This window comes from Bactrocera dorsalis, chromosome 5 (assembly GCF_023373825.1).
Source record: "Bactrocera dorsalis isolate Fly_Bdor chromosome 5, ASM2337382v1, whole genome shotgun sequence".
NCBI classification, from domain to species: domain Eukaryota; kingdom Metazoa; phylum Arthropoda; class Insecta; order Diptera; family Tephritidae; genus Bactrocera; species Bactrocera dorsalis.
In genome coordinates this window covers 28516886-28529448 of record NC_064307.1, presented here as the reverse complement: position 1 = coordinate 28529448, position 12563 = coordinate 28516886, and the positions used below count along the sequence as shown (strand labels likewise).

General features: G+C 36.2%; 1 protein-coding gene across 4 annotated transcripts in view; it reads right to left on the bottom strand.

Moving 5' to 3' along the window:
- The window catches only part of LOC105225043 (uncharacterized), a 46206-nt gene that overhangs the window by 12957 nt on the left and 20686 nt on the right, over positions 1 to 12563 (bottom strand). For all 4 annotated transcript variants that reach the window (XR_003845705.2, XM_049459440.1, XM_011203354.4 and 1 more), the window contains exon 2: positions 4673 to 5810. Coding sequence is in view for 3 of the 4 variants with exons in the window: in XM_049459440.1 (XP_049315397.1) it covers positions 4673 to 5107 (435 nt within the window). In the remaining variant the exon portion in view is untranslated. The remainder of the gene's footprint in view (positions 1 to 4672; positions 5811 to 12563) is intronic.

Genomic DNA, 12563 nt, shown 5'->3' with positions numbered 1-12563 from the left:
TAGCTTTGAACTCATTAACAGTGCGTTTAAGGTTGCTTTTGTGATAAGATTGGTATAGGTGCCAGGCCACAGCGGAATCGCAGGAAATTGTAAAGCTGATGAGCTAGCAAGGAAAGGCACCCTAGAACCGAACCCCCTGCCAAACTCACATAGGCGATTACCGAACCAAATGGGAAGTAATAAAGAAAAAGTAAAAATAAGAAGAAAAAAATTGTTACAATAAATTATATTCAAGATCCTATGTTATTTATTTATTTTACACATCAGTGGGAATATATTTCAAATTGCAGCGAATCTATAATGCGGTGAAATTTGAACTCGATTTTAGCCTTCTAACAATATAAATGTAACAAAGCGCAAAAACCCAAGTCGAAAAATAGTTATGAATGAATAAAAAAGCTTAACCGTTTTTCCTAAAATCTTGAAATTCCACTTTGGTCTGTTTTTTTGCTCTAAATTAAACGCTTTTTATCCAAAATATCATAAGCAGTTCATAAGCTGGTAAGCCAAGTGAGTTATCGGTTTCGAAAAAAGTTTGGCTAGTGCAACTTTGGCTTTCAGAAAGTTTGGGTTTTCTTTTACATTTTTCTCTGTTATGCTGCCAAGAAGAAAAATATGTGATGATTTCATTTCAAATGTATGTGGGCAGAAAAACTTTCTGTAGGTACGATGGAAAATGTGAAAAGACAATTTTCGTTGAACTTTTATATTAGTCAAAAAGAAAAGGACTCGCTGGAAAAATGGTGCTTATCTTACTTTTCTAATATATTCAAAAACTCAAATATTTATATATGTATATGTGGTCCGAAAAGTTCTTAGACTATAAAAGAGAAAATGGTGATTTATTTTTCCACAAAAATGTATTTGTCGATGTAGATCATACTTTGTTAATCCTAAGAAACCCTGGTTAACACTTTTCTGTGCTGTGGGACAATCTTCGCGTTCTTCGACACATATTCGCCAATATCACATTGTGGTTTTTGTCGTGAAATTTGCTATCTTGGAATCTGATTTTAGGGCATCTGATCGTGGAACGTTCAAAAAAGAAATTCCATTAAATTTTAAGTACGGAATCAAATTCCTGGTGCCGAAACGTTTAGAATATTGGAAAGGGACTCCGGTGATAATTGCTTGTCGCGAGCAAGTGTCTTTGATTTTGGTACAAATTGATCAAAGAAGGCCCAGAACGCGTTGATGACGAACCATTCTCGTCGGTCATCAACATCAACAGATGATCAATCGTCAATAAAATAAAAGAATTGGTGCTTGAGAATAAACAATTAATAATTAGAGATTTGACTGGCTTTTTTGGAATATTGAAAAAATCAGTCAAAACCATTTTAAAGATAATTTGAGCCTAAGAAATGTAAAAGCTCGATTAGTTCCAAAATCACCAAATTTTTTCGAAAAACAGCGTCGCGTTAACGTCCTTGAAATAATTCTTTCCGACTACCAAGATGTCATGAAACGTATTATTACTGGCGAAGAGCCTTGAATCTATGTTTACGACCAGGAAACAGACGATCAATCGGCCAAATAGCGTGGCAAAGGTGTGCCGAAGCCTAAAACCTCGTGAAAGTATATGGTATTTGACATTTGGATTGAGTGTTTCAAATTTAAAGCGTTTCTGCAAGCTATCTAGCATACAGGAAAATACGAAAAGTTACTTACTGACTATAGATCAATAATTTTTTTAACTTTTTGGAGAAGCATTTATAAACGATGTAGTTTTCGCCTAAACTTCAAAATCCGATTGTCTTAAACGATCGATTGTGACATTTTGTCATAAATATAACGGAACATTGTTAACCTGACAGCGCTGGTCATCAGGCTCATAATAATGTTTTGATAGAGTACAGAGAGTATTGAGGCCTTATGTTCCACCTAGGAACTACGGGAAAATATATGTAGAGAGTATCAGGATCCAGGAACTATAAGATTAACTCCTCTATAGAAGAGTTCAGACTTTAACTGGTGTAGTTACTTTTAGCTATTGGCTCACCGATTCCGACAATTGTTGACAAAAACAATTCAATCAAACTTTTAAAAAAAAATATGGTTAATCAAATCTCAAGCATTCTAATGACAGATAATATTAAAGCTTTTCAAACCGCAACATCAAAGCAAATTTATGTATCTGAGATATACACAATACAACAATCTAATATAAACCCAACCAAAAGTGAATTTTTATGAAATATTACACACAGTTTTCCTCGTCATATTTATTGGCTCTTTACCTTGGCTATGCATTTTATTAACTTTAATTAATATCGTCGAATACAAGTACAGCATAAGGTGAGCGTTTAATTAAGTGCTTCATATTTATAGCACTTATTTATTGGTAAAGCTAATTATGGTAGTAATGTACACACCTGTCTATATATGTAAATGAAATGCAATGCACTTATATGTACAACTATGCACATATGTATGTGTGTGTGTTTGATTATGTGTCAGCCTTTGGAAAATCGTTTGTGTAGAAAATATGTGTAATTAGTTTACATTCAACGAGCCACTTTGCGCGTAAGTAGAGAAACGTGTGTACAGTAATGATCCAATTAACAGGTACGAAGGCAATGAACAATAGATCCTTTGTTTTAGTGCGACGAATGAGTTACAGATAGTAGTGTGTAAAACCAAATATTTGTATAAGGATATATAAAATTTGTATACAAAGATTAGCCCATATATTTTAAGACTTTAGTTTTCTTAATTTTATTGATTGCTATGGTAGATGATGCGAACAAATTTTAAAATTTAACTGCTAAGCAACAGACAAAAATTATTGGCTATTTGGTTTAAAAGATTTACTTACTATTTAAAGGTGTGGTTCACAACTGTCTTTAGATGGTCTGGCCTGAAAAGTTATGGTCCGCGTCTGACAATTGTTAGTGCAGAGATGGCATACCTTAAAACAATATGTTGCAAAGGTAATGAATTTTATCAAATTTGCTATCTTTGTCCATATTTGGGCGGTCCATATTTCTTCAAAAATGATGCCGGTGAGAACGTAACCGTCAATGAAATTGAAGCTTGTGACCTCGGCGACATTTAGTTTCAACAAGAGACCGCTACTTCAATCAATGAATTTATTGAGAGAACACCTCGGTTACGTTTTGGGCTACTGAGACATAGCCGCGGTCAACATTTGAAAGGGATAACCTTCAAAAAATAAATGACAAAGAATGTTCTTTCGTATGATAATAAACATTCCCCATTATATTTGAAATTTCTGCGTTTATTATTTAAAAAAGTAGAGAACCTCGAAATGGATCACTCTTAGTATATGTTAGTTGGGTTCGTTCGTGGTCAGATTTCTCATGTGTTCGTAATGAAGCTGTTAATAATGTCCAATATTACGAATATACGTTTACTTTTGTTAAGATATTGATACAATTGGTATAAAGTACACCCGAAGTTTGAAAGGTCTGAGCCGAGTAGGCCTTTGTGACATTTACTACTTTGGCCATATAAAGGAGCGCAAATTCGGTGTGGGATTCAAGGTGGGAAAGAGACTCCGTCGTCGAGTTCTGGCATTCACTTCGGTGGATGAACGTATAGCCACAATCCGAGTCAAAGTGAAGTTTTTGAATATATCGCTCATTTCCGCCCACGCGCCGACGGAAGAGAAGGACTATGACATCGTGGCGGGGGCAGCTCTCATAAGATCTCTTCGTCGATTTCAAAATAACTTTTGAGAGCACTTTAAAGAGCTGCCACGATGTCTAAATTTGATATCCCCGCAAAATTAATTCGGCTGTGTAAACTCACGTTGAGCAATGCCAAAGTTTTCGTCAGGATCATAAAGGACTTCTCCGAACCGTTCGATATCAAACGAGATTTTAGAGAAGGAGACTCCCTATTGTGTGACTTCTTCAATCTACAGCTGGAGAAAATAACTTGAAATGCAGAGCAAAATACAGAAGGCATAATCTTCTAAAAGAGTGCAGTTCTGTTACCTCCTGCTTGGACAAAGAAGTGAAGCAAATTGGTCTTGTAGTGAATTGCAGTCATAACTTTGAAGTCAAAGATAATTTCGTCTATCTTGGAACCACCATCAACACCAACAACAATATCAGCCTGGAAATCTAAGCAGAATAACTCTTGCCAACAGGTACGACCTGAGTAGGAAATTAAGAAGTAGAGTCCCCTCTTGGCTAACAAACATTAAACTCTACAATCGGTGTCTACGTCAGTAAAGAAGAAGAAGAAGTTATAGGGTAAGTAGGTATTAAAGTTGGAGGTTAAAGGCTAATATTTTATTAACTTATTTCGTTTTTTAACCCGATTAATTGGTTGTTTTGGCATACAAACAACTGCATCACCTGCGAATTTAATCTCTTTCTTCTCCTCAGGTAAATTTGTACACGATTATCTAAGGCTTTGAGATCTTAGTACACATTAAATTCAAAGCACTATGCTAAACACTTAAAATTTGACTCTCTCCACCCGCGTTTCGAATTAAATTTCTTCAAATCGAGTGAAAATTGACACATTTAGCTCCTGCAGTGACATATTTACTTAGCATTTGAGAGCGAGCGCTAAAAGTGGTTCAGTCATTGCCTTCAGAGATTATTATTACTTACAGCAATAGACTCACACACACACACACACACACACCTACACACACAAACGCCCACATGCATATGCATAACTGTAGAGGACTTACCGTAAAAAATAGCTGATGGTTCCATTGCTGGTAATAGTCATCGTTGTAGTAATTTATGTACGCCCACCAGGCATAATAGTGTGAAAATATCGACAGCGAGAAGAGCAACAACATCGAGTAGCGACAACGTTGTTGCAATATCAACGCAATCAACTGTTTAATGCATTCATAAAGCGCAATAACAGCGAATACAGTGAGCAGCCACATTTTGAATGAATTTTGTGTGACATTGAAGTAGAGATGCTTGTACGATGCAACACCCGACTCGTAGGGCCCTTTGAATATAGTGTCCCAGCAGGAGCATGTACAAAAGTGCTTATCAACGTAGCGCGAGTAATTTTCCCAAAAGTAGGCCAACACCAACATGTGTGCGGGCGGTATAAGAGCGGGTGCCAAACTGCCACAGGCGGCGGGCAACCATTTCGTATCGAACATTTTTATGCCTTCCCCTCTCGGTTACCTTCTCTATGTGTAGTTCAAATATTTTAAGAGTGTCGCTGTGGTTGGCGCACCCACTTCGATGTTGGCAATAGGTTCCTAAGTTTCGAGTGTTGATCGGGTAGCGACTGCCTTAAGTGGTTGAGCTGGTGGCGCGAGCTCACTTAAATCGGCGTAGAATGCATTAAAAAGCCAGTTACAAGCATTATTTAAATTTATTTCTGTGCGATTGCGTAGCTGTTGTCTGCTGGGCTGCTGTGCTGCCTGTTGTTGCTCCTTTTGGTAATGATGATGGATGTGTTGCACTTGTTGAAGACGAACTGTTGACATTGGCGTGATTGACGGTGGTGCAGATTTTCTACTAGATATGATGATTGCTGTCGACAGTCACGCACTCGGCGTCATTACCCAGCCTCTCACTTACTCATATGCACATATATGTACATCCATACAGTAATGCGGTATTTGTATCTTCATGCGTGTCTTCTTGGCGGGTAATTCCTGCGTAGTCGCACGTTTTGGATTTGCCTTTATGAATATTTCATATTGCCAATGGCTTAAACGGATTTGCTCATTTAAACACTTGGAATATTTGCCATCTATGTATGTATATGATAGGGTTCTTTATTCCTTATGTATGTAACTGCTGAGTAGGTATATGTCTTTGTACGTTATTTACTAATTCCATTTTTGTTTATCACTGTGAGAAAAAAATTGAAAAAGGGTTTAAAACTATCTGATTTTATTTTCATGAGCATTTTAAGAAAGCGTTGGAATCACTTATAATGTCTTTGGCGTGTGACAACTCTCATTTAAAACTCTTCGCTAATGACAAATGCTTACTTTCCTCATTTAGCGAATATGAGGCCCTTTCAATCTCAGGCGATTTGATAGCCTACGTATTAATATATGAAACAACTTAATGAAATGTAATGAGCATTTTTGTTTGCAATGGGATTTATTCTAATAAAATAAGAAAGATCTAAGTTCGGACCCGCACATTATAAATTCTCGGTATTTGTTCAAAGGATCAGGATCAAAGTCGAAGCCGTATGTCAGTAATAATGCGCCGAATATTCTCTTCGCGGACATCTGAATAGATAAGCGACTTCACAAAACCCCCCAAAAAATAGTCTAGCGGTGTTAAATCACACGTTCTTCGCCAAGCTTAAAGCCCACGATGTGAGATAATGCGTTTACCAAAATTTTCTTTGTGTAAATTGACTGGTTCGTTGGCTGTATGGCATGTAGTGCCGCCTTGTTGGGACCAAAGGTCGTCCACATCAAAATCGATTCAATTCAGACACGAAAAAATATTTGATCCTTGCTCCATTGACTCTAACATTATGTCCGGCTTCATAGTTGAAGATGGATAGACCAGTGAATCCCTCTTCAAATGAAGCACACCAAACAAATTTTTGAGGATATAACCGCTTCTCAACATACTCAAAATGGAATCATCTTGAAAAAAATCCAAAACTTTCCATACCTTTGTGATGTTTTCGGCGCATATTTCAAACAAAGGTTTTTGCTTTAAGTTAGTGTCTAGAAATTAAAGCAGCTTATGAGATCAAATCGGTACTGGTGCAAATGCGTATAGCACGGCTGAACAGCGTATCAGTTTGTAAACCGTATTCACCTGATCTGGGTACCGAAGCATACAGAGATATCGACAATGAGTTCGCCGATGAACTCGCCTCTCTGCTGTGGCTTCTAGCATGCTTGGACCCGAATCTTGTATTGTGGTGGGGCCCCCCACTATAAAGGAGTCGCATGGAGGAGAGAATGTGTAGAGAAAGTAATTGCCAGCAAGCAACATGTATGCGCCCCGCCAAGCTGCTAACGGGAGGCTACAACCGAGGTTTAAAGAAATGATTAACTTTCCCAGAAATAAATTCCGCATATTAATCGCATTCTTACCAGATTCTCCAGGCACAAGAAGCTTTATCCGACGTGGGCATTGCCGGTTTTTTGCGACATGGAACTAGAAATTCCTGAGCACTAGTTCTAGATTCACAGCAATCTGTAGATGTAAGCTCAAAGCAGAAAGGCACCCAGAAATTGTAATAATATTCCTGTAGACACAAGTTCAAGACCCTTGGATCCATACATTATATATGTATAAGCATCACATCACCTCAATAGCGTCCAGCAAGTTTCTGGAAATTATCAGAGTGCTTATGCTTAAATTTTATTCTATTCTACTTGTATAGAATGAACTTCTTTGTTACTATAAACGACTGGGAAAATAGCACAATCCCATTTATTACTTTCATTTCAAACTTGTGATAACTGAAATTTATTCAGCATATAACAATTTTATTTAGGTAGCACAAAGCCTTCGACGTTTGTATTATGATCAGATGGATAAGGCAGGGAGAAATAGTAATGTTAAAATCAGTATTCCTATTAACCTATCGCCAGCAGAATGATTCCTTGTATATATAGACTTTCTATTAAACAACGCCACACTTCATCACTTGTTCACGAGTTTCTGTTGTTAAGTTCTTCAAATTTGTGTTGTAAATAGATTGCTTGAATTCACTGAAAACACTTTCGCTTTTCATATTTTTGTCTCTTTATCGACTTGACTTTTCATTCACTTAGTAGTAAATAATCATCAAAAACACTGAGTTCATCATACAAAACAGTTTTCTTTAGTTCGACTTTAACCATTTTTGCTCGTGTTTTGTGAGACAACACCGTTTTGGAATAAAATTCCGTTGCCTCTTTGAAAAATAAATTATCCTTGAGAAATTTTTTCGGAAAAATTCCTATTTTCTTAAGAATATTAATTGTACACACCAAATTCGTACAACTTTAAACTAGAGTGTCACTCAATATGAGATTGCCAACTAATTTATCTGCTATGACAATCGGAAATCATCGAATATGTTTAATGCTTTAATGCACAAATTAATATTAAAATTGGCGGATTCAATAACAACGATATTATCAGCTTAACTGAAGCACTAAATTCTTTAGTTTTTATTCATCGATTGTTTACAATCCACCCCATTGAATCAGGTCTATCTGCCTTCACTTTAAAAAGTACATATACTTCACTCATACTCGCAACCAAATAAATATGGAAGTTATGAAAATAATTAAGCCAAGCGCAAGGCATTTCACGTTTTATTTGTTTTTCTTTAGCTTTTTAATGCTGCCAGTATAATACCGGAAAAATTGCTGAATTTGGCCCTGCAACACTTTGGCTGAAAGTGATAAAATTCATAAATTTTAAATCCTCATCCGTGCAGTTGTGCTCGTGCAGTGGAATTGTATTTGATGAGTTCGGAAAAAGTTTGAAGCGAATTGAATAAAGTAAAAGTACTTTTTCAATATTAAGTATATATCAAAAGTGTAGGTAGGCAGTAGGCTTTATTTTTACGAGGTTAGTTTGATAAGTTAGTACATTTTTGTAATACGAAATTAAAACTGTAAGTGAGTGTAAGTGACACCTTATTTTTTCCGCTCTTTTGACATTTCTCTTTACTAAGGTTTGCCATTTCACCATAGAAAAATATACGATCCAACAATGGATCGAAATTATTAAAATCTACTACTGAATTTCGGAGTCAGTGGCCTCAACTTTAAAAGCGCTTCAACTTTAAAAGCGCTACGTCCATTTATGGTCGTCATAATCGTCCTGTCAGATAAACAATTGAGCGTCTAGTGGAAATATTTGAATCCACAGGCACAGTACAAAATCTTCCCGTGCTAGTGAAACATAGGAGTGCTCGGGTGTTGAGAATATTATTGAAAACTCAAATCAGTCTCCCGCACGTCCTTCTCAAGTGTTCGGCATCTCTGTGACGTCATTGTGCCGAATTTTCCGAAAAGGTCTTGGTCAACATCCTTACAAGATCGAATTGCTGTAGAACTGAATCCGCTTGACCACCAGAATCGTCGTATGTTCGTGAACAGGGCTGAGCAAAAACTTGAAAATGATTTTCGCCAAAATATCTTCTTCAGCGATGAGGTCATTTCTGGTTGAATGGCTTCGTCAATACGCAAAATATGTATTACTGGTCACGTAGCAATCCACACGAACTCGATGAGCCATCATTGCATCTCGAAAAAATTACGGTTTGGTACGGTTTAGGGGCCGGCGACGTCATTGGGCCTCTTCTGTGATGATCAAGACTTTGAATGGGAATCGCTACCGCTCAATGCTAACCGAATAGTTTTGACCCGAATTGGATGACAAGGACTTGGACAGTATGTGGTTCCAACGACGGGTAAATGAAATCGAGTTCAATACATAATGTATTAATTTACTAAAAAAAATAAGACTTTTGTAGTGCTCTCATTGAAAAACCTGTTATAAGCAAGTTAAATGTGGTCTAGCAGAACGTGGGAACTGATTTCGATTATTTTTAGTATTGAATCGCATATACTTATAATAATACATACATCTCAAATATTGTCTGATAAATATCTATATTTACGATATGTGGGATTTAGGAAAAAATATGCATCGATTTAATTAATTTTCGGCCTATATTACATAGTTTACGAACCGAAATTCATATTTAGAGTTCATATAGGAGTAAGAAGTAAGAATGGATTGACTTAGATTATTTTATGTTCAAGGCTGCTTAATGTAAATTTTATTACGATGGTATATTGAGTTCCCATAAAATATAAATATAAAAGATTCGGTGGACGGGCTGAGCTTAGCTCCGTCTCTTGGTCCGTCTGTATATACACGAATTAGTCCCTCAGTTTTCGAGACATTGATCTTAAATTTTTCACACGTCCTTTTCTAAACAATCGGAATAAATTGCTTGTATGAAAAACTTTTGTATTTTTGGCGGATATTATAACTTTGATCCAACCGAAGTTAACATTTTTTCTTGTCCTAACAAAAATTCGGTGATTTTGTAAAACTACCCTTGTTCTTTGTTTATAACATAAATGCCATAAGTGCCAATGATATATACGTTCGTTGAAAATTTGGCAATAAGTTTTTACTGTTGAAACTTCGTTCCAAATGCTTTTGAGTAGCATTTTCAGTTGCCAAGTACACATGTATACACTATATATATAGAACACATATATATAGTATACCGTAAGTCCAGGAAAGACTTATTTGATTAAGTAGTCGTAAGGAGTTAGTTGCACTTGCAGTTGAAAAGTTATCACTTTACCCTGTGAATTTCAAGCAGTGAGCTAACTCAACTTGCACGTTTTCATCAAACTGTGAATACTGATATTTTTAAGACTATTCAACGGAGATGTGAGCGAAAGTATTTGCAATTATTATTATTGTTGTTCCAAAATCTCCAGTATCCGAATTCCATAGAGCAGGAGTAATTTGATGGTATTTCAACCAAATTTCGATGATGAACGGGCGATTTTCAACAATTTTGGTGGAATAAACGTCGAAATTGATTACCCTTTAGTTACTCTTTAATTATATAGTTATTTCTTCACCATAAATTAAGGATATTATTAAATGACGAAAATTTCAAAAAGCAACGAAACCTTGAGCTTTTGTATATTTGCTGGGTATTCATCGCGGAAATATAAAAATATATAAAGTATTTTGGACTAATTATTCTTTTTTATTGCCTTTTAGTTAGCAAACTCTCCACACCCATAATCAAACACACTTTCAGCAACATGGGTATGTATGTACATATATACAAATGTATATTACGGTGTTCCATCGGTAATTACATAAGATTGCGTGCAAATTGGTTATATTTATTAGCATACTTTCACACTAACGGCACATTTATCCACTTAATTTGCATACTCGCCTGCCTATCGAAATGTTTAATCAGTCGAGTATATGGAATTAGGCATGGACGAAAGACTCCTGCGTGCAGCAGTAAGGGGTATAACGAAATCACGCCAACCGGATATGAAGCAAACTGAATAATCTACGCAACGCGCTAAAATATTTCAACGTCTGCTAAGCTTTTATTGCAAGCAACAATGATTACTTAGGCGTGTACATAGTTCTCTCCCAATGGAATGCCCAACCAAGCATATAATTTGGGCTTTAGCCCTTCTGTTTGCATTCCTACACATTCAAAGTATATAAAATACTTATGAATGCAAGTACATATATAAGTACTTATCAGTAGTTTAAGTATCGTATTTTCTTGTTTCCACTTCATTCTTGGCTCCTGTGGCATATTCTTGGCATATTTTCAGCGTGCAACATGGTTGAACGTCTCGTCCACGCCACTTGTTGGCACTTGTTTAGTTTTGGATACATGCATGTACACTCGCTTGTACTAAAATAGCCCAATTAAATTTTCTGTCTAATTATAATTCAACAAAACGATGTGCAAATACACAACCATATATATGTATGTATATGTATATATAAACATGTGTATGTACATGTACATAAATGTGCATGCGTGCGTGGAATTTGAGTTGCATGCAACTTTCTAAAGCACACTTCAAACAGGTAGGGATAGCAGTACAAAAAATAAGTTTTTATTTTAGCTTATAATTTCTAGAGTACCAAAATTTTTTCCCAAATAAGGCTTGTTGACATATTAGAAAATCAACAAAATAAAAGTTCAAAATTTTTAACCTTGCTTTTGCTAACTCTTTAATAGCTTCGGAGCATGTTACGTACATGTTTTACAGGTATTTGGATGGTTTTCTCACTTTAAAACTTGTATTCATTTAACGAAATCTTTTCATTCAACGTAGTACACAATATACTATGTAGTTTGGAAATGAGGTTATAGTAGTCCGATATTGGCAGTTCCTACAAACGGAAACATGAATCCAAGGGCCTTAATCCTCCGTCTACAAACTGCTGTGCAGTCGATTAGAAGATGTTCTGGTGTTTCAGGCTCCCTGGTTGGTGTAAAATGCGACCAGTAGCCTGAATTTATCCCTAGGGAGGTTAATTGCAAATTTATTGGGAAGAAAGGGACGAGTGCAAAACTTCAGATCAATATTGTAAAAACTGATTTTTCAGACGGACAGACGGTCATCGCTATATCAACCCAGCTCGTCACGCCGATCACTTTTATATAAGACGTTTTCTAATAGGGATGGCATAACTTGATGATAGCGAAACGTTAGTTTTGAGATATAGTCCAGTCAAATTAAAGCAAAGGATATGCGAAAAATGGAGTGTCGAAACAACAAACATGTTTTTTGGCAAAAAAGTAAGGAAAAATAATGGCCCTCAAAATGCCATTAATCGAAAACCCTACAAGTGTCCTAACTAAGCACTAAATTAAGATATAAAGCTATAATTTGGCACAAGGAATTTCCTTACCTAGGGGTACCTGTGGGAAAAAGACTTTGAAAAGTGGCCCCGCCCTCTAATAAATTAAATTTTTTTCTCTTAAACCAGTCAAGCTGCAACATCCAAATTTGCAGGAATAATGTCGTTAGTGTGTACCACCTTATGATCGAAGCTTGCCCAAATCCAATCTAAACTGTATAAGAATATGTAGACCCCTATATC